This window comes from Chrysemys picta, chromosome 14, assembly GCF_011386835.1.
Source record: "Chrysemys picta bellii isolate R12L10 chromosome 14, ASM1138683v2, whole genome shotgun sequence".
Classification (NCBI taxonomy): domain Eukaryota; kingdom Metazoa; phylum Chordata; order Testudines; family Emydidae; genus Chrysemys; species Chrysemys picta.
The window spans coordinates 4015427-4039432 of NC_088804.1; the positions used below are offsets into that span (position 1 = coordinate 4015427).

General features: G+C 53.5%; 1 protein-coding gene across 3 annotated transcripts in view; it reads right to left on the reverse strand.

Annotated features, from left to right (window-relative positions):
- The window catches only part of ST3GAL2 (ST3 beta-galactoside alpha-2,3-sialyltransferase 2), a 101292-nt gene that overhangs the window by 20000 nt on the left and 57286 nt on the right, over positions 1-24006 (reverse strand). Inside the window, exons 1-3 of one of the 3 annotated variants that reach the window (XM_065567497.1) lie at positions 11134-11306; positions 9133-9217; positions 303-1608 (exon numbers count right to left, since the gene is read on the reverse strand). In XM_065567497.1, the coding sequence (XP_065423569.1) occupies positions 303-632 (330 nt within the window). In that variant the 5' untranslated portion in view covers positions 633-1608; positions 9133-9217; positions 11134-11306. Of the gene's footprint in view, positions 1-302; positions 1609-9132; positions 9218-11133; positions 11307-24006 lie in introns of those variants that run through there. The other 2 variants (XM_005309799.5, XM_042861349.2) reach the window with 2 other exon arrangements.

Sequence of the window (24006 nt, forward strand, 5' to 3'; positions counted from 1 at the left end):
TTGGGAGGCCCCGAGAGCCTGGCAGGCCATTTGCACAGAGACACGTTGCAGATTAGACCTAGGCCGCCAGCAGGCTCTGGGCCCCTAGAGGGGAGTGGGTCAGGCATTCGAACAGGCCTCCCGGGAGGCCAAGCAATGCGGCCTGCCCAGCAGCAGTGCGGCCTCCGGGTGGGCGAGAGGCTGCAGGGACACAGGGGCCGGGGGGAGCGGGGGGAGAAGGAGGAGGAGAGGAAGGGGACTCCCTCCCAGCGCGAGTGCTTGAGATCCACCGACCCACAGCCCCCTAGCAGGGGCTCACTCACCATCCACCACCTCTGGACATCCGGCAGAAGGTCCATGTTCTCCTTGGTCCACACCGGGGAGATGTTGCTGTCGTAGTGGCTGGTGAACCACGCCAAGGCCCCTGCGTCCTCCGTGCACCTGCGGCAGGCGCACCCCTCCCCGAGGCGCCCGCCCTGGCGGAGACGCTGCATGCCGGCGTAGCCGGGCACCAGCTTGACCCGGTGGAAGCCGCCCGGGCTGTCGGGGTCCAGGTAGGCCATGCTGGGGTGCGAGTACGTGAAGAGGAGCGACATGACGAACACTAGCAGGAAGGCGGTCGAAAGGAACCAGAACCGCAGGGAGCACTTCATGGTGGAGGGGGGAGAGGAAAGGACCACCCTGCCGGGGCGGGGTCACCGGGTCCACCGGGCTGGCTGCTGACGTGCCAGCCGGCCTGTGCCGACAGTACGCTGCCCACCCTCTCTGCGGCAGCGGCAGAAGGGCATAGGGCAGGCTGGGGGGATGCACAGGGCAGGGGGGAAATACACTGGAGATTGGCACAGCGATGCGTCCGGCTCCCCAGGGGCTCTTTAGTCACCGCAGGTGCAGTCACGCTCTCTGGACGCCACAGAGCCCAGCTGGGTCCCAGATGCTCCGATCCAAGCCAAGGCGGGGAGCGAGGGAGCGGCTGCAAGTCCGGCTGCCAATCCCCAAGCCCTGGATTAACAAGCAACAGGAGCCCTGGTCTCTCGTGGGCAAACAGCTCCCCTCTGCCTAGGGCCCCAAAGGGGAGCCGTACTCCTCATCTCCTGCAATGCCGCTGGCCCGGGGATGAAGGGAGCAAGTCTTGGTGCGCGCAGACCCAGGGTCTAGCCCCTTGTCGGCCGGTCACCTGCTGCACGACTCTGTCCAGGAGGGGGAAGAAAAGCGCATCTCAGGGGGACTCTGCACAGGGGGCTAGAGCCAGGTTCCCGCCGCGCCTCGCCCGCACCTGGCTGGCTGCTGCTTTCCATCAGCGTCTCCTCGCAGCTGAGGGGGCCTCGCCGGCTCCGGTTGCCTGGGAGACAGCTGAGCTCTTGAGGAGCTCCACATCTGGAGCGGGGCCCGGGAACAGCTGCAGCTCGGAGGGGGTCTCTCGGCGGCCCCCCCCCGCCCCCGGGCCTTGGGCGCAGCTCCTGCTCAGCCCTTCCACATGCTCTCAGGAACCCCCAGCTGGCGTTCAGCTGCAGCCTCCCTCATGCTCTGCGCAAGCCGGCCTTCCCCGCTGCGTGGGCCTTTCAATAATCCCCTGGCAATCTTCCCCTGCCGCTCGGCTGGAGGAGCTTCTGCTGTGACAAAGCCCTGGAACTGCAAGGGGGCAGGGATGGAGGAGAAAAACAGAGATTTAAAAAAACAAATCACTAACAGCAAATAAAAACAAACTCAACTGCTAAACCCCACAGAGCTGGCCACTGCCACCACGAGCCTAACCTCAGCCAGGGGGCAGCTGGAGCCCAGCAGCCCACCTGGGGCTGGTGAAGCAGGGGAGAAGCTAGATGAAGATCTCCATGAGTGGTCAGGGAGAGTCCTGAAACATGCCCCCTTCTCCCAAACCTCCCCATGCTCCATCTGAATGGACGTCAGCCTCGTACATGGTACGCCAGGTCCTCTCCGGTGGGAGAAGAGGAAGGGACCCCCCTGCTCCGAGACCACTTTGCATGGGTCTCTTCTTCAATTTGGCACCGTGAGGTTAGAAGTCCCCACGTGAGTCAATCCTGGGAAATCCCCCTCAGACCCCCCATCACAAGAGACATTGCATGGTTAGGTGCAGTTGCTTGGAGAGGCCCAGGGCTTCCACAGCAGGGGTAATGCAAGCCAGGCCGAGCTATGTGGGGAGCTCAGCCCAGAACCAGAAGGGGGTGCTGCAAGGTCAGAACAGAGGTCTACCGACAGCTGTCTGGGGGAGAAGCTGGTGCTAAGTGGATCATCTCCTCTGTGCAGGTAGGTGCACTGTATAGGGAGCCTCTTGGTGATGGGCCAACAGTCAAGATGAGCCACTCACTGCCTGGAGACCCTCCCCCATGCCCAGACCCCACGGGGCCCGTTGGAGCCAGCAGGCCCTGCTGCCACCAGAGTCCAGGTTAGAGCCGTGTCATCAACCTGCACAGATAGAACGCTGCTTCTCTGGGCTAGCTCGCGACCGCCTCTAGAGGGTCAGTGGAGTCCCTGCGGCCCCTGGGAGGTGCTGCTCGGGGCCCGACAGTCAGGGTGGAAAGGACAGCCATAAGACCATGCTTCTTTACCCTCCACGGGTTTGCTGGGACACAACGTGAACCCGCTCCTCACACTCCTTTCCCCGCTCCACCTGGAGGCTGCTCTTCAGGCCCCCACTGCAACACCTGAGGGACTAGACACACTCAGAAGCAGGCCCTGACCCAGACCCACAGGACTCAACCCCCCATGGCAGCTTCCAAGACATGACCAGCGTTTCAGGTGGACCCATCCTTGCCAGGAGGAATATCCCTGGCTCTACCAGGACAGACTGCCTCCGCGCCAGGCCAAGCCAGAGCAGCCACTGGCACAAGCAGGCATGGCCTCGCCGAAGGGCTGGTTACAGATCATTCCAGGGAAGGCGCTGCCCATGCACAAAGCAGCTCCGGACTGGCTGAGGGAGGGATGAGCAAAGGTTAAGGTGGCTGCGTGGCTCAGGATTAGCAATGGCGTCTAGGCTCTTTCACTCCTAGGTGGCCGGTTCAAGCCTGGCTCACGCCAGTGGCCACCCCACCTCAGAGCCTTTTGGGTGATCTCAGTCCAGTTCCTCCTGCATTTGAGAAGGGAGCGCTCTCCTCAGAGATGCAGGAGGCCCACGTGCAGCAATGAGAAGAGAAGGAGTCAGGGGCCAATCTGGGACTCTACAGAATTGACCCTCGGTCTCCACCACCACCAGCTTCCTGTGGGCAAGTGGCTTGGTCTATGCCTCAGTTCCTCATCTGTGCAATGGGGACAACAGGCCTGCCCTCCACACATAGGCACATGAACCACAGGGGACGCTCAGATACCAGGGTGACAGGAGCAAGGTAGGTACCAGAGGCAGAGGAAGGCTGGGCAAGTGGTGAAGGTACAGGTGTGTGGGAGGGGTTGGGGCATCAGGAGACCCGAGTTCTATTCCCAGCTCTGCCAGTGGACTCCCTGCGCAGCCGCCTCCAAAGCACTAGGGATGAGTAATTCCCGCTCCCCCGCACAGGGGAGGGGGACATGCGAGACAATTTCTATCCGTGAAGTAAATCACTGGTACAATTCATTAGTATCTTAGTAGAGCACCCAGATGCCCCAGTCACGGACCAGCACCCGGCGGTGTCAGGCGCTGTACAAGGATGCCCTTTGCCCCCAAGAAGATTCACCAATGGACCGTGCTGGAGGAGTGCAGAGCCTCTGTTAGGCTGGTGTGATGCCCCTGCCTGGGGAGCTCAGCCAGCGCGTATCCAAGCACGGTCCAGAGGAAATGGATGCATTTCTGATACAAGGGACAAGTACAGAGAGGTGTGTATAGAGCAGGGGTGGGCAAACTATGGGCCAGATCCGGCCCGCCAGCCGTTTTAATCCGGCCCTCAGGCTCCCACGGGGGAGCAGGGTCTGGGGCTCGCCGGGGAGCCGCAGCATGGCCCTCCTCCAGCTCCTACGCGTAGGGGCAGCCAGGGGCTCTGCTCTGCATGCTGCCCCCACCCCAAGTGCTGCACCTGCAGCTCCCATTGGCCAGGAACTGCAGCCAATGGGAGCTGCAGGGGCGGTGCCTGTGGACGGGGCAGCATACAGAGCCGCCGGGTCACTCCTCTGCGTAGGAGCCCGAGAAGGGACATGCTGCTGCTTCCGGGAGCCACTTGTGGTAAGTGCCGCCCAGAACCTGCACCCCTGAGCTTCCCCCCGCACCCCAACCCGCTGCCCTGATCCCTTTCGAACCCTCCAAACCTCTCGGTCCCAGCCCAGGGCCCCCTCCTACACCCCAAATTCCTCATCCCCAGCCCCACCCCAGATCCGCACCCCCAACCAGAGCCCTCACCCCCTCCCACACCCCAACCCCAATTTCGAGAGCATTCATGGCCTGCATACAATTTCTATTCTCAGATGTGGCCCTCAAGCCAAAAAGTTTGTCCACCCCGGTATAGAATTTCATTTCATGTGTTTGCCTACAGGCGGTCAGTAGGGGGCGTATTTATACCTGCCTAGTCTCTTGTGGAAGCAGATGCTTCTCACCTAGCGAACTGCGGTTCCCGTCTGCGAGCAGTGGGCAACATGACCTTTCAGAAAAGCCTCCCCACGGCACTCTGAATCCTGCTGCCTCTTGCTTTCCCTGATGCTGGACTGTGCAAGCACATGGGAGGAGCCTTCTGCGAGGGCCGAGGCCCCGAGCGCTGTCAGAGGCAGAGCCTGCCAAGGCTTGCAATCAATTGCTCACAAACCCAGCCAAGCAGAAGATGGAGAGGACAATCTGTTCCACTGCATTGCCTGCCTGGCGGCAGTGCCCAGGTGAGCGGTGCCTCTCTGGATTTCTACCCTAATGTGGCCTCACAGGCTGATAGACTGGCAGTACAGGGAATGTAAAGGCAAGTTCAGTGCATGGGTTATCGGAGACCTATGTTCATTCATTGCAGTGAGCCAGGAGATGCATCCCCCGCACTGCCAGGCCTGGATACCACCTTGGGCAGCCTCAGTCGGTGAGCCACAGCTGGTAAGATTTCGGCTATTAAGGCCTGCCTCCCCTTCAGCCCAGGCACTGGCAGGGCAGGAGTGGGCCCTGTGGACAGCCCCCTCAATCATCGGGAGCCGCGTGACTTGCTGCCAGAGACAAGGTCTGGAATTCCCAGCTGGATCCTGGCTTCCAGGCCCAGAGCAGATGGGCTAACGGGATGAAAGCAGGAACGTCCCAGGCAGAATGGGAACGAGAAAACCCAGCACTTGTGGGACCTGCCAGTGCTCTCAGTGACACCTGCGATCACGGCTGCCAACGGGTATCAGAGGAAGGGAGTTTAAGCTCCTTTTCCAGTTGGCCATCTTCACACCTGCGCGTTCCCGTGCTGAGTGGTTATTGAGGAAGTTCTGATCTAGTTCCAGTTCCGGCACTCAGGACTTAGCTGACCCCCTGCTGCTGTGTGTTTGGCTGCCTGTCTGGGACAGGCTGCGTGTCCCACTTGAAATGTTATCCTAAGGTGAGTCACCGTAGAGCACAACCAGAACCTGTCCCCTAACGCGCAGCAGAGACGGGATTGGAATTCCATGGACCACATCCAGCATGGGTTCCAGATACAATGTGCCGATCAACGGCACTACGAGCTTGGAGGCTAATGAGTTCCCTAGAGTTCGAGCTGGGCCAGCATAACCTTCCCCCACGCTGCACCTCCCACTCCCCAGCAATGGGCCACAGCCCTCCCTAGAGGGATCCACCAGTTTCCACAGCAATCTTGTGCCCCCTGAGCTGAGGCCAACAGCGAGGAGGTGCCAAGGGTGGCATTTGCTGCAAGTCCCCGCATCAAGACCCCACTTCCACAAAATCATAAGCCACCTAGGAGCCAGACAGCCACAGCTTTCCTCCAGGCAGGGCCGGCTTTAAGCCGATTCGGCTGATTCCCCGGAATGGGCCCCGCACCTAAGAGGGCCCCGCAACGTCCGGGGCTGCCAGCAGAGCGGGGGGAAAGAAAAAGCCGCATCCTGCTTCTCTCCCGTCCCTTCAGCGCTTGCACCGCCGTACAGCTGATCGGCGCAAGCCTGGGAGGGAGGGGTGAGGAGGAGGAATGCGGCGTGCTTGGGGAAGACGCGGGGCCAGGGAGGGGATTTGGGGAGGGATCCAATGGGGCAGGGAGGGGGCGCGAGACAATTCGCGTCTGGCGTGGGGCCCCGCACCTGCTAAAGCCGGCCCTGCCTCCAGGTCAAGCTGGGCTGAATTCAGACTAGCCACTGAGAGGTCAGCGGCACCGTATCCCCATTACCCATCGCCTCAGAAGACAGGGCCGGCTCTGGCTTTTTTGCCACCCAAAGCAAAAAATGTCCGGCCGGCCGGAGCAGCTGGGGGGGGGGGGGGGAGGAGGTAAACAAACCTGCCCCCAGCCGGAGCGGCGGGCGGGGGGACGACAAACTGGTCCACCTGCTGGAGCAGCGAAGGAAAGAAAAAATAAAAACAAACAAAAAATACCTGCGGGGCGGTGGGAGCGTGGGTGCAGAGGGACTCCTGGCCCTGCAGACCCCAAGCAGCGGAGTGCGCACCCCGGCTAGCGGGGGTGGGGGGGAGGGGAGAACGGAGGGACCAGGGCTCCCTTAAAGCGGGGCGCTTGCCACGCGGCCCCGCCCGCTGCGCCGCCTGCTGGGAGGGCTCCGTGCCGCTCCATTCAGCAGGCAGGGAAGGACGCGGGCTGCCCTACCGGGCTTGCTGCAGGGCGCTCCCCTCCTCCGCCCCCTACAGGGCGGCGGGAGCAGTAAATCAAAAAGAAAAAACCTGCAGGGGCGGTCAAAGCGGTGAAGCGCAAAACAAAACAAAAAGGATTTGCTGGAATGCCACCCTTTGAAATCTGCCGCCCCAAGCACGAGCTTGCTCGGCTGGTGCCTGGAGCCGGCCCTGTCAGAAGAGGCCATGCGACAGTAATGAGCCTCTGAAAATACCCATGCAAGTGGCTTATTCATTGTGCTCACCTAGCCTGACCTCCAGCAGAACACAGGCCAGAGACCTGCCCACAATCACTCCTAGAGCAGAGCGTTTAGAAAAACATCAACACTTGATATAGCTAGTGTCAGTGATGGAGAATCTCCCATGTCCCTTGGCTAATCGTTCCAGTGGTTAATTGCTCTCGCTATTAAAAAATTACACCTTCTTTCTGGTCTGAATTTGTCTAGCTTCAACTTCCAGCCATTGGATTGTGTTAGACCTTCATCTGCTAGACTGACGAGGCCATTATTAAATATTTGCTCCCCATGTAGATCCTTGTAGATTATAATCAAGGCATCCCTTAACCATCTCTGTTAAGCTAAGCAGACTCAGGGAGCTCAATCTATCATATAAGGCAGGTTTTCTAATCCTTTAATTGTTCTTGTGGCTCTTCTCTGACCCCTCTCCAATTTATCAACATCCTTCTTGAATTGTGGGCACCAGAACTGGACACCGCATTCCAGCAGCAATCGCACCAGTGCCAAATACACAGGGAAAATCATTTCTGTACTCTTACTCAGAATTCCCGTTTATACATCCCAGGATCGCATTAGCCTCTTTGGCCACACTGTCGCCCTCGGAGCCCACGTTCAGCTGATTATCCACCACACCCCCCAAGTCCCTGCTTCCCAGGATAGAATTGCTCACTGTGTAAGCATGACCTACATTCTTTGTTCCTACATGTACACATTTATATTTAGCCATATCAACATGCATGGGGTTTGCTTGGACCCAGTTTACCAAGCCATCCAAATCTCTGAATCAGTGACCTGTCCTTTTCTTTATTTACTACCAATTTGTGTCATCTGCAAACTTTATCAGTGATGATTTTAGGTTTTCCACCAGTGCATTAATAAAAATATTAACTAGCCCACTGGAAACACACCCATTCAAAGATTCCCCATTTACAGTTACATTTTGAGATCTATCAGTTAGCCAGTTTTTAATTCACGTAATGTGTCATGTTTATTTTATATCATCCTAGGTTTTTTTTAAATAAAAATGTTGTGCAGTATCAAGTCGAATACCTTACAGAAGTCTGAGTATAGCATGTCAGCATGACTACCTTTATCAACCAAACTTGTAATCTCATCCAAAAAAAAAGCTATCAAGTTAGTTTTACAGGATCTATCTTCCATAAACCCTGGCTGATTTGCATTAGTTAAATTACCCTCCTTTGATTCTTTATTAAAATCGAGTCCTGCATCAGCCATTCCACTATCTTGCTTGGGGGCAATGTCAGTTTTCTACAATTCCTAACATCTGATTTATAATTCATTATTATTAATTTCCCTTTGCTGCCATTACATATCCAGCTGCCTTCATTTCCCATTTAAACCAGGTCGTTGTTTTTAAAACCAGCACATCCTTCTTCTCTGTTTGGGGCTATCTGGGCATCGAGCGTGTTCTCAAATGATTCCCAATGGTCATTCACATTTTTCTGATTCAATTCTTCCTCCCATTTGATTTCTCAGCTATTAAGACTCATGCACCCTTGTTGATAGTCTAGAAAGGCACCATGGTACCATAACGGAAAGGATATTTGCAGCTATGAGCCCAGTCTTGTAGCCCTGGCTCATGCAAGGAGCCCCATCTACGCCAGTGGGGCTAGTAGTACAAGAGGGTTTGCCAGGCTAGCCTGGACTCGGACATTTCCCAGCACTGACAGCTACGTAGTGATGAGCTGTCTCCCATCCAGTCACTTCCGCTGGTCTCCCCAAGGACCTGCTTTTTCTTTTGACTTGGCTACGCAAGCCAGCAGGAGCTCCACGCCAGCAACGCCAGACTGGCATGGAGCGAGAGGCAGAGGCAGCTTGCAAAGGGAAAGGAAAAGAGAAGCCATGCTGCGGATGTAGTCGCTTCTGACCTGGAGGCAGATGAGCTGTGTATGAACCAGGCAGGCCCTGGCATATTCCGCAGCAGGCAGGTGCAGCGCCAGGCAGTGGTTGTGGGGCACATGGGATGCAGCCTTCACATGGACCCCAGGAAACGTTGCCTATCTAAACACCTCATTACTCTAAAAAAGCCCCGCCTCAGATCAAAGCAACCAATCACAGCTTCCCTGGGCAGGAGGGCACCTGCATCGGGGCCTGTGTTTAAACACAGAGCGTGTGAACTGGAGCCAAAACAAATCGACGTGGGGAGAAGGGGGAGCCAATTCAGACTGAATCCCTCCCAACAGCCCCAGCTGCCTCACTCACCTCCTCAGGTGGCTCCTCTAGCCATTCAGCGGACCGCCTGCTCACTCCCGCAGCTCTTGGTGCAAGCCCCCAACCCTTCCGCTACCTGCAACAGAAAAACAGCATCAGCACTGGCTGCCAGCTGCTGCGGTCCACAGTTCTCGCAAGGCCTAACCCAATGGCTCTCCAACTCCGCCGCCATGCAGGGGAGAGACCATAGCCCCTCCCGTATCCTCCTGTCCCGCCCCGGCTCTCTGCTTCATTTCACAGGCCACGCTGCGCTCAGACCATAGCTAGAGCCACTGAGCTAACTGGGCCCGGAGTCATTTCGGAGGCAGATTGTCCCCCCTCAGTTCTGCCATCAGCGATGAGGCTTGGTCTGCCAGGCCCCAGGGCCGAGCTCCTGGGGGCAGGAGGAGAGGCAATGCCTGGCTCAGGGCCCAGACCTTGCCCCCGGCCGCTCTTGCAGCACATCTCTGGTCTGGCGTCTCCACGGGATGGCCACTGTCCCCACGGCAGAGTTCATCCTTCCCTGCGTAGCGACCAAGTGAATGACTGCATGTGCAGAACGCAGCCCATCCCCATCCCTTTGAGGGCAGGGCCCTTGCTCTCCCTCTGTGGCCTGCACATCACTTCACCAGCCAACCCCCAGCCCCATCTTAGGGGCCACAGCTGCTATTCCAGCCCCTCCAAACAGGGCTCCAGGCCCAGGGGGGCCTAGAAACACAGACCCCGGAGCCCTGCCTACAGCACCCCTCTGTGCAGCTGTCTACCCAGAGCTGGCACGGAGAAGCTCTGCTCCTCCCGGCCACCCTGCCCAGCCCCCTCTGGACAGGGCTGGAGCAGCACAGAGCACTTGGGATGTGTGAGCACTGCACCAGGAGCAGGACTTCCTGGAGAGAAGGTATCATCTGTGATTCCCCATGAGACGTGGGCCGCTCTCTTTACGGGGGTCCCTGCCAAGTTTCCCCAAGAACTCCCCTCTAGCTCTCCTGCACAAGGTGAGAGGAGAGAGTCACCTCGGAAACCACCCAGCACCACCCATGCTGCAGGTGTTGGCACCAACTCTTGCCATGGCCAGGACGTTTCTTCCACAGCCCCTCCCCGGTGACCTTGCTCCTGCTCTGGGGACAGGCTGCTTGTAACAAAGTAAATACAAATGAAAGGGGAGGATGTGCGAGCACGCCGGCTGAGTTACAAGCAAACACTAGCGCAGAGCTCCTTAGAAAGCCGAGTTAGTATTTCCTCATTTCCTCTTCCCATCGCAGCCCGCAAGTGCCCACATCCTGGTCATCTGAGCCACCACGTCTCCCCAGCACGGGATGGCAGCGGCGCATGGGAACGGGCTTTGCCTCAACAGTACTTTCAGCCCCGGGGGAACGCCGACCCTCCTCTGGCACGTGGAGCCCGGGACCAGGAGGGCTGCCCAGAACGAGAGGGCAGAACGCTTTGTGTGGCTTTGCAAGGACACCAGCAGCAGGGTGATCTTGGTCCCAATTCAGATTTTGTAAAAAAAACAAAACACACCAATAAAAAGCTCCAGATCGACAGAAATCCTCGAAGGAGATGATTTAAAGAGCGATTCCAAAGGAAAAACATCCCGTGGCAGCGAGTGAGCCAAACATCACAGCACTGTGCTGGTGCATGAGATCGGGGGGTGGGGGGAGGGAGGGGAAAGAGGACTAGCTCATTTCCCCTCCTCCCCCTCATCACCCAAGCTGAAGAAGAGGCAGAGAGGGGAGGCAGCACAAATAGCCAAGGAATCGGTGTCTTAAAAAGGGACACGGCCCTGCTAAGAATCTGATCATTTCAAGCCCAGTCCTTGAAGCATTTCCTGAGGCACACGGCCGTTCCAAATAGGTGCAATTGCATTGTGAGGCCATTATCTCTGGAAAGCCTTTAAAAATCACAGCCTGTGATAAATCTCCTGGGAGCAGCTCAGCCCTTCCCCGCTCCTATCAGGCCATCTTTCTTGCAAGATTCACAGGGGCCCTTTGCAAGGTGGCAGAGAGTTGCTCTCACCAAAACACGGCAGCGGACAGGTCGCGATAACCTATGCCAAGCTGATCGTGTCCGGATGTTACATGCAGCGTCCGTACATATAGGAGACCCAGGGAAGGGAGAGCGGCTTTGACAGCTTGTGCTATTCAGATCAGAGGCCAGGACACTGGGTAGAATCTCTTCGTGCCGCTGAGCTTCAGAAATTTAAACAAGAGACAAGGTCATTTCCAGATTGGACTGTCAACAAGCTGTTGCAACACCCTGCCAGTGCTGGACAAGCGACACTGCTTGCCAGGCTGCCTCCAGCTTAAAGCCAGGGCTTGTTCAGTCTGCCTGATGAAGCAAAGAATCTGCAAGGGTCTCTTCTCTCCTCCACCCCCCAATAGCCCGGAGGGTAACAGAGCTGCAGGGGGCATCAGACTCCAGTTGCCCTCCACACTTCCCCACCAAGGCTCCAGCCTGCAGGTTGGGGGCGCGTCCCATAGGACCTATGGATCCACAGCTATCGTTTTGTTTAGAGCACTTGAGAAATTAAGACATTTGCACAAAAATAAATGTGACCTGATGCAAGGTCCGGATCCAGTCTGTGGCCGAGCAGAATCCCCTGGCTGGTACCCTGCGAATATGGGGAGTGCCAGGGTGAATGCATTTCCCCAGCAGTCACAGGAGGTCACTTCCAGGCCTAAACACCTGTCATGTCACCATGCGCCAGCTCTAGTGCTCCACTCCAGAGGTGGTTGCATTTCAGTCCTGGGGAAGGAACTACTGCATCTCTGTGGTTTGTAAAGTGCTCTGGAGCTAGGATTTCTCAACCAGGCTTATTAAAAACAGAGATTAGGAACCAGTTATTCCTCCCAAACTCATTTAATCTGGCAGCTGGATCTGATCAGTGCTCTGACACTAGACACAGGACTCTGTTTAACCCCTTTGCTAGAGGGCTAGGAACTTGCTAGGCAGAACAAGCCATCGGTACCCTCTGCACAAGAGAGTCGCAGGGGGATTGCATGCACCTGACCCCACTGTTCGGCTGAAGCCCCCTCTCAGTCACAGGCATGGAGGGACAGCTGCAACGGGCACCTCCTTGAGACCCTTCTCCGGTGCAATGGAGCTAGAGCGATATGGCCCCATCACTGGTTGAGCGTATGATTTGGTGCTGGGAATAGTGGGGAAGGGACAGAAATGCTGCAGCCCCCCTCCCTCCCCCCCGTTGTCCAACTACAAGCCTTGCACTGAAGCCCTGACCTACCCCACAGGCCAAGCAGTCCTGTTAAAAACGGAGGCAGGGCCGAGTCAGCTGCCCCTTCCCCACACGCCTCCTGGTCTGTTGTCCCACAGCTAGAAGTACAAGAACATCAGAGATCTCTTCCACGAGATGCCTTCAAGAACATGCGCTACAAAGCCAGCGGCCTCCTGGCTGTGGTCTGGTATCCAGCACCTGCCCCCCAAAAAGTGGCAGAGTCCTAGTTTCTCAGAGTCCATCCAGTTCTGGGGCGGGATGTAGGGTGCTTGTGGACATCAACGCAAGCGACTTGCCAGGAGTCACACATGGGCACTGACAGCTGGCTTCTTTACCACACTCAGAACCTGGTGGATACATAGCATCTCCGAAGCATTAGACAAGGGAAAGGGGCCCATTGCCTTAAAAACAGGAAGGAGACCACCTGCGCTCACCTCCGATCAGGTTCCAGCAACAGCCCTTGGGTATCTGTAGTCCCAGTGCCAGAGACCCAGCCGTACACTGAACCCATTGGGGTCATAGTCCTAACTCTTCTCACACACCCACTCCCTGAAGCAGGGACTGATCCGGTCAGAAGGCTGGCCTGGATCCAGGCTGCCCAAATTAGATTCCTCGGACATTCTTGCGATGCCCCACATGAGACCAAACGAGGCAATGTCCCGTTATCCACAATCCCCCCCCCCCACTGCCCAGCACTCGTCTCCAGCTCTAATGATCTCCTCTGCTCCTGGCACAAAGGCTTATGCTAATACCACTGATCCGATCAGCTTTTATTTCTGCAGAACAGCTGAAATCTGCCTCCCTCGCTCCCTCCCCGGTAGGCCTGTAAGTTCCTGGAATATGCTCATGCAGCCCTAATCGGCATTTATTTTAATCACATTAAAAAATGATTTATGGATCCAAGAGAAAGCCACAGAAGCCAGGTGGGCGGCCGAGCCAGGATGGGGCTCAGCCATCGTTCCATGCTCAAAACATTCCCACACCCCGCCAGGCTGAGCCCACGGCACTGGCCCAGGGGGTCAAAGGGAACAGACTGGACGGAGACAGAACTTCCCGTTAGTCCCATGGCCATTGACTGCGGCCAGGACAGCTGAAGCTCTGCAGCTCCTCCTCAGCATGCAGCCCTGACCTCCCTCCCAGGATGGGTTAAAGAGGAGAGGAAAACTTTCCTCATCCCACTGCAGAGGGGACCGACACCCCCAAATGCGGGCCAGCTTGCAAGGGACACCCGAGGACGTTGCCAGAGTCCAAGAGAGAAGCACGGTCTGGAGGCTGCACGTGGAAGGAGTTTGGATTCAAGGAAAGGGGACGGGTGGCGATATGGAGGGCGGGATCTATTGGTCTAGCATCTTAGGAATTAGCCATAATGCTCCAACGGAATCAGGACGAATGTAAGGAAATTACTGCAATACAAAAAACGAACAGATTCAGCCCTTCTCCTGAATTCAGATTACACTAACCCCCCGCCCAACCACACACACACACACTTTAAAAAAGTGAAGCCACAAGAAAAATTCTGTAGAAGATTTGACCCCTACAGAAAATTAACTTCACACAAATTCTTTTCTTGTTTTTACCTGGGTGACAGCCAAGAGGAAAACTGCCTGTATAATCCTAAATCTTACAGCTCCATAATCAATGAGCTCCTTTGTGAGCAAATGAGGCAAAAGGTTTCTGGGCCAAGATGGGCGATAGCCACGAGATACAGAGGGACAGGAAAAGACATGGCCTAATAAATAGCATGGCAAATCGTCAACCTGGTCAAACCCACGTGGCTCTCAAAACCAGCACTGCGTCTTTCAAGATAAACCAGCCTCATTGTTTGAGGACCGAGAGCAATGAAGGTTCCGCCCTGGCTTATTCTTCAGAATTCCCAAGTAGTTCTCAAATCTAGGGAAGGTCTTTAAGCAAGGGAGACATTTGTTGCCTTAACATCTGCCATTTCCAGTTGTTTAGAAATATTTTCAGCTCTAAGCTGAATTACAGTTTCCACTTTCTTAAAAGCCTTGACCAAATCTAGTCCCCAAATACTCCAAGAACGCAGAGATCAAAGGGCTTGCAACGCCAGGGGAGCTTAAGGGTTAGACTTAGGCTGTTCCTCCAGCCATTGCCTTGGTAGCAGATATAAATTCATAACCAATCAAGAGGCACTATGCTCTGGTCGAAATAGAACGTTCATCCACCCCTGCTCTACACACAGCAGCCAGGGCATCGTTAGGGAGACAGCATTCGCAAGTTTTGCACGGCCTCTAATGACCTAAGATCTTTTCAGCCCCAAATTTCCACACCATGGGGCACAAACGTGAACCCTGAACCCTCTGTATCTGCGTCTGCTCTCAATCAAATTACCGCCATGCACAGAACAAAACTAAAACCTGCCTGCATGGAAGGCTCACCCCTTAGTCTCCTGTATGTGTTTAACCCATTCACCCCGTATGTAAAAGCAAAATACCCAGATAAGGAAAAGGACTTGACCCATTCAATACAATTATCATCAATTGTTTGTTTAAACCAACTTTGGTCTACAGCGGAAGGTAATTATTTTAGTATTACGATAGTTTTTTAGTCATACACTCCTGCTGACAGAAAGTGCTAAAGTCATTTAATAGACGCTTCAGAACTGAAGGAGTGTGGGACAACACAGTCATGTGCGGACTAGAGGACTGACACTGCCTGAATCAGAATTTTAGGGGCAAAAATCTCGCTCTTCCTCTAATAGCCCAACTACCTCATTGATAGAAAATTTAAAAAAAAGAGAGGGTGGGGACCAGTAAACACCCCTGATGTGCATCCTTTGTAACAGGAACAGGGTCACTTACCTGACCCTTCCATCCTAGCCTAACCTGGGCCATGGTTTGGCCACGAAGGGCTCTCCAAATGGTCTATCCCATCCCTTTTGAGTTTCCCCCAGAGATGATCTGTGTCAACAGCATCAAAAGCAGATTTCAAATCAACGAGGGCCGCATGTAGTTTATCCCCCTGGGGGGACCAATGTTTATAGAGCAAATGTGAGAGCAGGAAACAATTATCTATAGTTGAGTGGCGATTCTTAAAGCTGGCTTGTTCCTCAGCAAAAAGATTTCCGCTCTCAGCCCAGTGCTCGGATCTCCCGGGAGGGGAGGGGGAATCTGGAATAGATTTTAAAGACCACTTCTATCATCCAATTAGTCTTTTTTAATTACCCTGAGAATTTTCTATCACCTTCTTTCATAGGAGGGGCATCCCCCGCAGAGAGGCCTGCAGGGGAAATCTCTGTTATTTATAACAAATAATTTTGCTAGCCCATCAATATCTTTATAGACATCCTCTATATGGAGACGTGCAGCTATTCCAGGAGAGCATGATGGGTAAAGTCCATCGACAGACCATGTGACTGGATTGGCATCATAAAGAACAGAGAGAGGAAAAAAAAATCTCTCCTAACAACATTTAGGGATAAGAACTTCAATATTTACATTAATCTTACCCTCACCTCCAACATCCAAAATACTAAAAAGATAATTTCTCAGCAGAGCAAGTTCAAATCCCTTCCAACGGGCCCTTTGATGATCAAACTTTTTTCTATTTAAACCATTTCTTTATCGTTCTTTCTAAAAATAACCAATTTCCTAATGGAATCTGGTAAACCCCTTTCTCTAATAGACATTGCAATAATCTGAAGCGGTTTCTTCTAACCAGCGCAATACAGATCACACCAGATTATTTTATCTTGGCTGGGATGAGATCTCTTTTCTTAGTAGCCAAATCGTACCTTTTTTTAAAAAACAATCAATCAGTAAATGCTAGATGGATGTATCATGCATCTTTAAGTTCAAGTAATTGGCTCTTCATGAGTAATAGGATGTTAGAAACTATAAAATTTGTACCTAATTCAAGAATGGAACATAGAAAGGGGACAACTGAACAACAGTTCAACTGAAGGAGTTGGGGATCACTACCCAGGTTAGAAGCCACTGCGCAATTAGAGAAACAGGACCAGCTGAAAAATCAGAACTACAATAAACTATTGAACCGCTCCCTCTAATTGAGATAAATGCAAAATGGCCCTGAGCAGCGCTGCATCCTCCGCCGTTCAACACCTCCAAGCAAAAGCTATTTAGGATTACTGAAAATTTGCAACCCAAGCTGCAGAACTGGAATTAATTTGCAAACTAGATACCATCAGATTAGGCCTGAATAAAGACTGGGAGTGGTTGGGTCATTACAAAACCGAAACTTAATTTCCCCATACTAATTTCTCCCTACTGTTACTCACACCTTCTTGTCAACTGTCTGTAATGGGCCACGCTCTTAACACTTCAAAAGTTATTTTTCCTCCCTTGGTATCCTGCTGTTAATTGATTTATCTCATTAGACTGACCTAACACTTGGTAAAGCAACCCCCATCCTTTCATGTATTTATACCTGCTCCTGTATTTTTTATTTCATACATCCGATGAAGTGGGTTCTAGCCCACGAAAGTTTATGCCCAAATAAATTTTAGTCTCTAAGGTGCAACAAGGACTCCTCGTTTTTTGGGGGAAGATTAAGAATTTCTCCATTCCCAGTTGAGCATTAAAGTCTCTCAGAAGAACAACATTAGCTAATGGGTAGTTTTCCATAAGCGAGTCCAGCTCTGCCCAGAGGGACTCATTATAAAAGGAGACCCCAAGGGGAAGACAAGTAAACATTCAGGTTTATTAGAACATTATCTGAAACAATAAAATGAAAGGCCTGGCAACGGGAGTTACCCGGTGTTAATGGATTCAAAGTCTGGGAGATAAAGTCCCTTTCGTGGCTAGCCAAGTTTCCTGGAGGAAAATTAAATCAAACTGGGATATATAACTCCTACCTTCCAAATACTGAGATTTGCTTTTGAGACCAGCAATATCTCAGGACACCATCTTGAGAAGAGTCTTTACACAACCTTGATGAGACCCATCTGGTCATTCCATCTCAGGCCTCTATTGGCAAAGAGCTCCATGGGCTTTATAATTAATTAGAACAACAGGGAGTCTGGTGGCACCTTAAAGACTAACAGATTTATTTGGGCATAAGCTTTCGTGAGTTAAAACCTCACTTCTTCGGATGCATCCGAAGAAGTGAGGTTTTAACTCACGAAAGCTTATGCCCAATAAATCTGTTAGTCTTTAAGGTGCCACCAGACTCCTTGTTGTTTTTGTAGATACAGACTAACACGGCTACCCCCTGATAATTAATTAGGTCTCTTTTCCCCAGAATTATAATCGTTAGCCCTATGGGTCTGAGCCATTTGACTTCGCTTGTACAACAAGGAATAGGCCAACATCCAACCTGTTCTTCTGAGGAGCTGAAATTCTCCCCGACTGAATGTTTTTAGACCGTTTCCCTTTATCCTTTTCTATCAGGTAATCTCTACACCTAAAAAGAGCTCTTATACCCCAGATTTTCATAACAGTCCACCAGTCCTTAAATTCCACCTCCACTCCCTTAAAGTCCTACATTAGAAAGCTTCTGTACCTGTTGAATTTGATTTCTAGGGAGACAATACACCACCACTCACTCTAAAGCTACGTCTACACTACAAGCTCGGTGTGTGATGCCCCTGCTCGTGTACGCACTAGCTCAGTGCGAGATAATGGGAGTATAAACAGCAGCGTAGCCGCCAGAGTGCGGATAGTGGCAGTGGTGGCACAGCTTAGCCAAGCCCAATACAGATCCACCTGAAACTGGTGGGTATGGACCTGGCCTGGCTTTGGCATTCCCTGTGCTACTATTTATACTGGCCAGAGCTCTCATTGAGAGAGTGCAAGCATGTGAATGTGAGCTTTTTCCAACCCTAATAGTGGCAATATATTAGAATTGGAAAAAATTGTATTAGGATTGGAAAAATTACAGAGAAGGGCAACAAAAGGGATGAGGGGATGGATCAGCTTCCATGTGAGGAGAGATTAAAAACTCTGGGACTGTTCAGCTTGGAAAAGAGACAGCTAAGGAGGGATATGGTAGAGCTCTATCAAATCATGAATGGTGCAGAGAAAAAGTGTCATTTACCCCTTATTTGCCCATAATACAAAAACCAGGGGTCACCCAATGAAATATGCAACAGGTTTAAAAACAAAAGGAAGTAATTCACACAACGCACCGTCAACCTGTGGAACTCATTGCCATGGGATGTTGTGAAGGCCAAAAGTGTAACTGGGTTCATGGAAGATACGTCAATCATTGGCTATTAGCCAAGATGGTCAGGGACACAACCCCGTGCTCTGGGTGTCCCTAAATCTCTGACTGCCAGATGCTGGGACTGGACAACAGGGGATGGAGCACTCAATCACCCTGTTCTGTTGTTTCCCTCTGGGGCATCTTGCACCGGACACTGTCAGAAAACAAGACACTGGGCTAGATGGACCATTGGTCTGACCCAGCATGGCCGTTCTTATGTTCAGGGAATCCCATCGCTAGCTCATAGTATAAATGTAGCCTAATTTGTCTATCCATGTTCCAGTCGGGCCTGTGACTCATCCGTTTCCATTCATAAAAGCCACCGTTATTATTTCAGAGTTCATCAGCTTGAATCGGAAATATTTCCACTGAAACAAGGGTGGGAGGTTGGAATAACTCGTGGAGGACACCCTGCTGCTCTCTGATCTCAGAGGAGGGCCATGTACTGGTGAATCAGAGCCAGTGAGCTAAAGCCCCCTCCAGGAGCCCTCTCTCACTAGTGAAGGAGTGGGAACTGGTGTACCGGGCCCTGCACAAGTTTCAGGAGGAGAGGTTTTCTATACCTCTGCTACAGCCCCCTCACCAAGGGTTTGTGGGGTATGAAATCCATCAGCAGGGGCTGGCCAGCAGCGGCAGAACATACAGCTGGCTCCCGAGCAGTATCTAGAGGGATCACCTGCCCAGACCTTTGGGCTTGACTGAGTATGGGTCCCTCCCAGGGACAGACGAATCTGCCCTGGGGTAAGTCTCAATCTGGCTGGAAACTGATGCCCGCTGGGTCTGTCTGCCTGAGTCTGCCCTCCTCCTCCTCCTCTCAAGACCGGTCACTCACTCCCCAGGAGGCAGCAAGGACGGCGCCCTGCAGGTTCTCTGGTTTGGCTCCCAGCCCTTTTCCCATTTCCCAGCTCGGAAAGGGCCTGCTCTTTCATGCTAGGAGAGATGAACCTTGAATCTCAGCCCCAGCCCCGCAGATCCTCTCCTGGGTCATCCCCAGGCTCCAGCCCAAATGGTATCTGTGTCACAGGTGTCGGGAGGGGCTCTTTACTGAAGCATGACAGGCAGGGCCGGCTCTGGCTTTTTTGCCGCCCCAGGCAAAAAAGCCTCCGGCCGCCCCCCACCACCCCCAGCGCGGCAGGGGAGGGCGGCTGGAGCCCTGGGGGGAGGGCAGCGAGCCCCGGTCGGGGCTCCACTCTCCCCGGCGGCCAGAGCGCCGGGGGGAAAGCAGCGAGACCGCCACGGCTCCGCTGTCCCCGGCGGCCAGAGCCGGAGCACTGCGCCGCCCCCCCCCCCCGCCAGGTGCCGCCCCAAGCACAAGCTTGGTGGGCTGGTGCCTGGAGCCGGCCCTGCTGACAGGGAAATCAACAAGGCCGACTCCTAGGTTTTCACCTGTTCCTCAGCGCCCTGGGCGGCCCTGAGCGGGGGCTGCAGAAGAGAGATCACCCAACATGTCCATAGCAACTTGGCCGCAGAGCGCTCTAAAATGCTATGCAGGGAGAGGCCATTCAGGGACACACAGGGCAGCCAGCTCCCAGCTGCACAGGACTAGCAGGATGGAGGCCGCAGCCTCCAGGAACGCCAGCATGCCAGAGGAGCGCCAGGCAGTGCAAAGCCTCCAAGGCCTTTGATGCAATTGTGATGGGCCTGGGGGAGCTGGGCGACCCTCCTGCACTCAGCAGCACTCAGCCCAGCGGGCGGCATGTGGAAAGTCTCTTCCTTAGTGAGCGTAGCAGAGAATTCAGATTGGGCAGGGAGGGAATGCTACAGCCACCAGCGGTCTGGGGCCGGCCTAGGTATTACCCCTACCCTCTACTCTCCTGTGGAGTCCAGTAGCTCAGGGACTGTGCAGGGATCCGTGACGGGGAGGAAGGGAGACAGAGCATGCATGCGTACATCAGAAGTGGCTGAGCTCTTCCATGCCATGCTAAGCCCAAAGGAAATTCCTCTATGGACCAAGCATGAGACAGAGACCCAGGAGTTTTCACGTTACCATCCCAGCTCTGCTACCAACTCACTGGTGGCCTCAGGGGAGTCACTGCCCCTCTGCGACTCAGTTTCTCCACCCTTCAGATGAGGATAAAAAACACTCCCCCCAGAAGCATTATGGGACTTGCTAGTTAACGCCCAAAGGAGTACCACATCCTGTGTTACGTCCAGCTTCGTCTCTTCCACACCTCTGACGTTCCCTCGCTGGGTCTGACCTTGTATTCTAACAGATCACCCCCAGCAGGCCTGCCCCCGAACAGCCAGGTACCGCCTCGGTGAAACCAGCTGAGCCAAGCAGAGATGCCACCTGCCGCTGGGAGCGCCAACCTGCTCTCGCTTCTGTCCCGTCACCTCCTCTCAAGAGGATTCACGGGAGAGCCCCATCTCCGCACCAGGTACAGGTCGGGCATTTGCATCTCTAATGGCCTCCCACACTGCAGAGGCCACCAGCCTTCCCAGGTGCGCACGCCACAGACGCGCCCCCCCCCCAACTGAGCTCTGCCAGCTGATTCTGAATGGCACAGGAAATTAACGATCTCTGAAATGGCAGAGAATGAGAGAGAGAAATCTGCTGCGCTCTCCAGGCACCAGTGGCGTGTTTTCCAGCCTGAGGGAGGGCATTGGGGAACGTGTCGCCTCCTTGGCAAACATTCTCAGTATTATTCATAAAGACCTTGCACCTCACAGCTAAGCAAAACGGTGAATAATTAACCAGGTAAAACCTTGGCTGCTCCAGATAGCTTGAGCACACACTGGACAGCAACAGCCTTCTGGTGTGTTCGCCCTGCAGGCTGAGCTATGGCCGTCCGTCCCTACCCACAGTGTCCATTAGAAGCTGCTCTCTTGCCCCGAGATGAGCAGGCCTTCGCGAAGGAAGCACTACCTGGAAAGTTCAGATCCCAGCCCTCCGGCTGCAGGTCGCCCTGCAGGCCCATGACTGGGCACAGAGAGAGATGGCCAGGCAACAGTTGGGATCCCGTCAGTCAAATCTCCCCACAAGCACTTTCACGCTTCCGCCCAGGCTACTGCCCCGATCCCTGGGAGGAGGAGTCTGCCAGAGTCAGCCAGACGGTCATCCACATCTCGCCTTCACACTCGCCTCCACCACTAGGCCAGCAAAGCACATAGCTACAGCGTGCGATGTGACCACAGCTCGTTACACGTCACAGCCATCTCACCAGCACCTTGTGCTCCCCATCTGCCTGTTGGCGCCTTCCACTTCAATCATAAGCTTTTCGGGGCAGGGTCTGCGGGTGTGGGCATGCTCCCCCCCCCGCCAAGAACACCTAGAACAACAGGGCTACTGCAATGCAAATAAATCTTCAATTTCTGCCCCTCCATCCATGCCCACAATTCCCAGTGTGGTCATTGGGAAGCAAGGTGCAGATTGGAGGGTAGATCTGGGCAACAGGGTCGTAGGTGCTAGAGAGGCCACGTTCTTCCAGCAGCATAGACTTGCCCACGCTGCACTGCGTAATGCTGGAGCAGTAGCAGCACAAGGGTAACTGAGTCCCGGTCTACACTGGGGGGGGGGGGGGGGAGGAGGAAATTGATCTAAGTTCACGTAACTTCAGCTACGTGAATAACTGTCGACGTACTTAGATCTACTCACCGCGGTGTCTTCACTGCAGTGAGTCGACTGCTGCCGCCCCCCCGTCGACTCCGCCTGTGCCTCTTGCCGAGCTGAAGTACAGGAGTTGACAGGAGAGCGCTCGGGGGTCAATTTATCGCGTCTAGTCTAGACGCGATAAATCAATCCCCGCTGGATTGATCGCTGCCCACCGATCCGGCAGGTAGTGTAGACATACCCTGAGAGGCAAGTCCTCCCCTCTAGCAAGGCCTTGCTCTATGGATGAGCAGAGGGTGGGAAAGCAGGAAGGAGAATAACTGAACTCCCGACAGCTCGGAGTCTCCCATATTGCCGGTCTCCAGAAGCCAGCTGCAATCAGGTCTTAGGTTATAATACGCTCACAAAAAAGCCATGAACACCAGTTCTACCTAGTCTGATAGGGAAACTGGAGAGATGCTCAAAGTTCCCATGGGCTCCTTCAATATTCAAATCACATGGATACAATAGACACCCTGGATAAGCCAACTTCTCTTCTTTGTTGGAAAAATCCCAAGAGGATACCGGGGTCTGGGATAAGTTATGTTAGGTCGGTGATGTGCGAAGGGTATGAGCTTGTGGCTTAACATCTTAGTTCTTCTACTGGCTCCCGACGAAGACATCCCAGGGACGGGTCGGAAATGCTAGAGACTGCGCCGAGATTCTTGGGCCCTTCTTCAGAAGAGACTGTACCAGTATCCTCAGGGCGAGGCCTCATCAGGACCCCAAACTTTATGCAGTATTATTGGGTAGCTGAGTTACCAAGGACTGCAGCTCGGACTAATGGAAAGCAGGATTCAGAAGGAAAAGCCTGTCCGATTTAAGACCTTCTTGTGCTCCTCCCTGGGCGCTGCAGAAGGAACATATACTTAAACAAGACTCTTGATTTAGTGCGGTTGGGCCAAATCCTCAGCTGGTGTAAACTGACAACTCCACTAGCTTCAGCTGTGTTACGCCAGCACACACCAGCTGAGGATCTGGGCCAGAGTAAATGCAGGATGAGGGCACCTGGAGTTACTGTACGGGGAGGAGCCATTTCCTCTATTCAGTGGTTTGCTTCACCGGGTTTAAATAATTGGGACAATCTTGTAGAAAGCAGCAGCAACTATTATAGTAGCCCCTTCGAGGCTGGAGAATTACATCAATTACAGGATGGAGTCTAATCTTCTCCTACGCAGCAGAAAGAAATAGCCCAACTAGAAATACACCTCTACCCCGACAGAACGCCGTCCTCAGGAACCAAAAAATCTTACCGCATTATAGGTGAAACCACATTATATCGAACTTGCTTTGATCCGCTGGAGTGCGCAGCCCCCCCCCCCCAGAGTACTGCTTTACCGCATTCTATCCGATATAACACGACCGGATATAACACGAATTCGGGGTAAAGGTGTATAAGACAAGGGAGTTGTGGAATAACTGACCATTTCACTCCTGGACTCTCAATGGAAAGAGGTTAAAGTTAAGCAGTTTGCCTAAAGTTAAAATAAACTACAAAGAAGTGGTGAAAGACTTTCTTCCCAGTGGAAGAGATAGAGCAAAATGAGATGTTAGCTGCCTTTAACTTGATGGGATTGCACCAGAAAAAAAAAAGGAGAGAAGATGGTGGTGGTAATCTCTTTTATTGGACTATCTTCTGTTGGCGAAGGAGACGAGCTTTCCAACTACACAGAAGTTGGTCCAATAAAAGATATTACCTTGTCTCTCGCATACCTTGGGCGCAAACAGCTACAACAACACTGCAAACCTATTAAAAATAAAAGTGATTCTATCGATTTTATTCTAACCCCTCAAGGCTGTGGTTCATGAAATGACTGCCACATGGACAGTGCTGACGGGCGGCAGTGGGGAAGTAAACAGAGATATAAACTTGATATTGCCTAGAGAG